This window comes from Otolemur garnettii, unplaced genomic scaffold (genome assembly GCF_000181295.1).
Source record: "Otolemur garnettii isolate 467f Iridium unplaced genomic scaffold, OtoGar3 scaffold00056, whole genome shotgun sequence".
Lineage (NCBI taxonomy): Eukaryota > Metazoa > Chordata > Mammalia > Primates > Galagidae > Otolemur > Otolemur garnettii.
Window position 1 is genome coordinate 7,478,967 of NW_003852451.1, and position 5,057 is coordinate 7,484,023.

The window sequence follows — 5,057 nt, forward strand, 5'->3', positions numbered from 1 at the left end:
CTCAGATTAGGCTCAGGATAAACCTCTTTAAAATATTTTACAGAGTTTGGCCTTTCTTTTAACCAGACAATCAATGTGAAGTTGGAATAAGACCCAGAGTATACTTCAAAAAGGAAGGGAGCTTGGGTTGAGGCAGAGGTGGGAACCCATGAATGAGGGCAACCAAGGCCTGGGGAGAAAGCCCAGAACCCCACTCCAAGATTGTGGTACCAGAAAGTCAAAGGTAACTGCAGCAAAGCGAGAGGAAGGAGGTGGTCACATAGGGCAGTCTGAGCCCACAAGGACCACTTCTCCCAGCAGACAGCAGAGATGACAGGGACTGGACTTGCTTCCCTGAATTCTCCCATCCCTGCCTGCAGGCAGGGCCAGCCTCTGCCTAAAACCCCTCCAATCTTCCTTAGTCTTTGAAATCCTACCTGACTTCAAGCAAGCAGCCCAAAGGGCACCTCCAAGAAACATTCCGTTTTTACTAGAAAGATGTGATTCTCCTTCTTCTTAACTGCCATAAAAATTTGTTCCAAACGTATCCGTGTAAAATGTATGTGCAGCTAGAGTTGTAGTTAGGTGTGGGTTGTTCTCTCCTGGGGCTTCCAGGGGGTGGAGGGCTTCCATTTGCCCATCTTTGCCATGTTTGAATTACGGTATTTTGCAGAGAAGACTTTCTGAATGGACACTACAAACCTTCTTTCAGGCCGGGTGTTACATTCCAAGGCTCTCCTTCCCACCCTTACAGCAGGTGAATTCTCAGAAATAACACACTGGTAACTGCCAATGACGTAAGTAAATTATCTAAATGCTCAAAGGGTATAAATTACTTAGTCTTCTCTCCCTATTTGCAAGTTATTTAAATCTCCTTGTTTTAATTTTAACTTTATAGTTAACTTTGGGAATGGGTTTAAGAGAAGAGAGAGAGGAACAAGTCTGTTTTCACAATACTGGTAACCTTTGAACTCTTTTAGGTATTACTTTAAAAGTTTAGAAGAATCTTTATGTTTTATTACATTCAATTTTCCCACCTTATTTGCAGAAAGACAATAAATGAGGGCTTCCTACTCCTTCAACACTCTTTCCTTAGGTAGAAGGGCCCCATATCAAATAGTCTCTAGGGTCCTCTTTGAGACCAAGATCCCATATGAGATGAGATGAGGTCAGTCACTTCACTAACCCAGAGACCCACAGGCAGCATCCGGGGAGATGACAGGAAACAGACAGAAGTCACTCTGATCTCCATATTCTGTTCTTTCTGGGTGAAGATGCTCTGTTTTCAACCCAAAACAAGATCATTTTAAATGTCATTGCTCCACACCCCATCTGGGTTCTTGAAAGCAAGCTGCCTTGTTTCTGAATCAGATGGTGTCACCCACTGAAAAGCTCCTGCATCCAAGCTTGGCTGGTGGCAGGCACGGTGGCTCTGTGGGAGAGAAAGGCACATCTTCCCCCATGAAGTGGCCCCCATAGTGATAGGCAATTCTTTCTTTGAGAAAGAAAGAGGACAGACCAGGTGCGGTGGGTGGCTCACACCCCTAATCCTAGCACTCTGGGAGGCCAAGAAGGGTGGATTGCTTGCCTCAGGAGTTCAAGACCAGTCTGAGCAGAGTGAGACCCCATCTCTACTAAAAATACAAAAATTAGCCAGGCATGTGGTGAGGTCCTGTAGTCCCTACTTGGAAGGCTGAGAAAAGAGGATAATTTGAGTCCAAGGGTTTGAGGTTGCTGTGAGCTATGACACCATGGCACTCTACCCAGGGCCACACAGGGAGACTCTATCTCAAAAAAAAGGAAGAGGATAGAGAAGGAACATCCCCCAACAGAGAAACCATTTCATCAGCGTCCCCTAACAAAGAAACCATTTCATCAACGTCCCCCAACAGAGAAATCATTTCATCAATGTCCCCCAACAGAGAAGCCATTTCATCAACATTCCCCTAACAAAGAAACCATTTCATCAACGTCCCCCAACAGAGAAATCATTTCATCAACGTCCCCCAACAGAAAAGCCATTTCATTATAGTTTCTCTGACCCTTTGGAGGACAAACAGTTAAAATAAATACTAATGGGTCATTTATGGACTAGAAATTTTATTCCCCACTGGATCTCAAGGAATATCACCATTCTCGCAGAACTCCTAGGAGACACCAAAGGAAATAAGCACAGAGGTGTCATCTATAGGACAAGATGCTAAACTCCAGGCCACACAGTCTGAGGACGGCAGCTCACAGCAGATGAGAGGCAGAGCCCACCCTGGGTAGTGCTGAATAAAGATGCTGAGAAAGTCACACAAAGGTCTGCCATGAGGAAACGACATCTCCTCCAAGCTGTGGCCACCCTCTCATCAGCCCCTGCCACGTCTCCTCCTGCGAATGACACAAAGACATTCTCAGGAGGATAGAGTGAGGGGCAGGGACCTGCATCTGGCTGCAGGTGAGTCAATAACTCAGCACTCCACGGGAGGGGAGGGGTCTTCAGAAACACCAGCACCCTCATGACCTCATGAATTAACCTCTGTTCCTGAAAATTCATATGCAGTCAAAGGATTTCAACACAGACTTCCGTTTCATCTAGGTGGATTACATCTAGTATTTCCAAAGAGGCTAAGGAAGCCATGAGACACTCCTACCGGTGGCCAAATGTTTCTCTTTACCACCCGAGATGATGCTCGTGCCCATGGTTGGTTAGATTATAACATCTGCCAATGTTTCGGTAGAGGTGTGATGACATGAAAAGCTTTCGAGCTGCAAACAAAAAGAACTTCGTAAATTTACATTCAACATTTTTTAACACCTAGCGGTTTTTGTACATGATAGAACTCAGAGTGTGTGTGCACGTGCATGCAATTTACATAACAGAAATAAATATTTTGTCTGCCACTTAAAGGAGTGAGGTGAGACTGATGTTTATCAAACATCAACAATAATCTAGGGCCGGGTACAGTGGCTCATGGCCGTAATCCTAGCACTCTGGGAGACTGAGGCAGGTGGATCTCTTGAACTCAGGAGTTCCAGACCAGCCTGAGCAAGAGTGAGCCACCTGTCTCTACTAAAAATAGAAATACTAGCAGAGCATTGTGGCAGGCGCCTAAAGTCCCTACTTGGGAGGCTGAGGCAAGAGGATTGCTCAAGCCCAAGAGTTTGAGGTTGCTGTGAGCTGTGATGATGCTATGGCACTCTACCCAGGATGACAGAGTGAGATTCTATCTCAAAAGACAAACAAAAAAACCTCAATGTGCTAGGTGCTTTGCGAACCTTGTCTTCTCGTGTCACCCACACAACAGCTCTGGGAGGGATGGGTTATTGCTGTGATACTTTAAAAGTGAGGAATGAGGCTTCAAGAGGTTAAACCACTTGCCTGATGTCACACAAGGTAGTCACCCTTGTTCTTCTCACTAAAGTATCCCCCAAATTTCAACGAATACATTTGTTACCTTTTCCTGTACACATCTGTAAATCTTCCTCTTAGGGTAGTTTTATGGTTTGTGATAAAATGCTGCCAGGGAGCTGAGAACAGAAAGAGTTTTTGGTAAGTCCAGAAATGCCAGAGGCCTGGCAGGTATTTAGCATTTCCAGAAGACACAGTACAAGAATACAAGCTCACGGTTCATTAGTATTTTATGCGCATGGGACAGGGTGTCCTTCTGTACCATATTTGGGAGATACTCAAATTGCATTCCAAGCACAAATGAAAAATGGTCTGTGTCCCACCGTTTTCCTCTGAGATTTCCCTCTGCAGTCCCTAGACGACCGTCTCAAGGGAGATGGTGTTACCGTTGTCTTCCTGGCGCCGAGGCTGCGTCTCATCTTTGAAAGCCCTGGTCAGAACCACTTTTAGAGACTCCTTGAACCGCTTCTTCTTACTGCTGCCCACAAAGAAATAAATGAAAGGGTTGGCGCTGCTGTTGATGGTGGAGAAGAGCAGAGAGACGTGGTGCAGGCTCCCGAACGCCGACCAGTACTCGTAGTACAGCAGATACAGGAGCCTCATGGGCATGGCGAAGATGAGGAAGATGACGATGGTGGCCGCGATCACGATGTACAGCTTTGAGGAGTGGGGCGTCCACGTGTTCTTCCGGATCCTCACCACCAGGATGGTGCTGGATGCCACCATGAGCGGGGTGAAGACCAGGAAGCTCAGAACGGCTATAAAGATGATGACCGCCCTGCAGTCACTCCGAGAGCGGCTCTCTTCTCCACTGTCGATGCACATGGCGTGCTCCATCGTGGTCACCAAGCAAGAAAGTGCCCACAGGAGGGCACAGACACATGCCGACTGGTGCTTGGGGCGGTGGCAGCGGTACCAGATGGGGTAGAGGACCGACAGGCACCTCTCCACACTGATGGCCGTCAGCAGATACAGGCCTGCATTGTAGCCAAACAGGAAGGTCACCGATAAGGTGACAGTTGTGTAGTAGTGGCCAGAGGACAGCTCATAATCTAAGGCGTAGTCAATGGACAGGATGAAGATGCAAAAGAGCAAGGAGATGTCGGCCACGGCCAGGTGGGTGATGTAGACCGTGAAGGGGTTTCTCCGCATGCGGAAGCAGAGGAACCAGAGCAGAATCCCGTTCTCCATGAAGCCCAGCGGGGAGAGGCTCAGGATCGCCCAGTGCACGGCGGGGACCTGCCGGCGCACGCTCCCCACAGAGCCGTTCCCCTGGGCGGAGGCGTTCATGGTGGCCTCCACGACAAAGGCTGTCACGTTCCCCCCATCCATGAGGAGGGCTTAGACAGGGACTCTTCAGGTAATTCTCTGTAAATAAGTCAGAAACAAAAAACCATGAAAACGGAATTGGAATGAAAGGGAGAATTTTAGCCAGAGATCACAACCTTCAGGTTATAAAAAGCAAAGTTCAGCAGCCCGGACAGTTCCTTCCTGCAATGACAACATTAGACCTTTCTTGGAGAGAGACCTGATTCAATGCCTGTCCTGGTCCCCGGTGGCTCTGCAGTCTGCATTATTATCTGCCTGGGGCTCAGGGCCAAAGGAGGCAGTGGAGCCAAAGGCAGAGGCCCCAGGGCAGGACCTTCCCCACTCCTGGCCTGGGCCCTCTGAATGGGTGTTT

General features: G+C 48.0%; 1 protein-coding gene across 1 annotated transcript; it reads right to left on the reverse strand.

Annotated features, from left to right (window-relative positions):
• Positions 1-3,730: 3,730 nt before the first annotated feature.
• MAS1 (MAS1 proto-oncogene, G protein-coupled receptor) lies at positions 3,731-4,708 on the reverse strand. Its single transcript, XM_003792394.1, has one exon. It carries the CDS (start codon positions 4,706-4,708, stop codon positions 3,731-3,733), a length of 978 nt encoding a protein of 325 aa, XP_003792442.1.
• Positions 4,709-5,057: the final 349 nt, after the last annotated feature.

What these genes read in the sequence shown, in the direction of transcription:
- MAS1 (XM_003792394.1), bottom strand. Translation starts at nt 4,708, where the DNA reads ATGGATGGGGGGAACGTGACAGCCTTTGTCGTGGAGGCCACCATGAAC.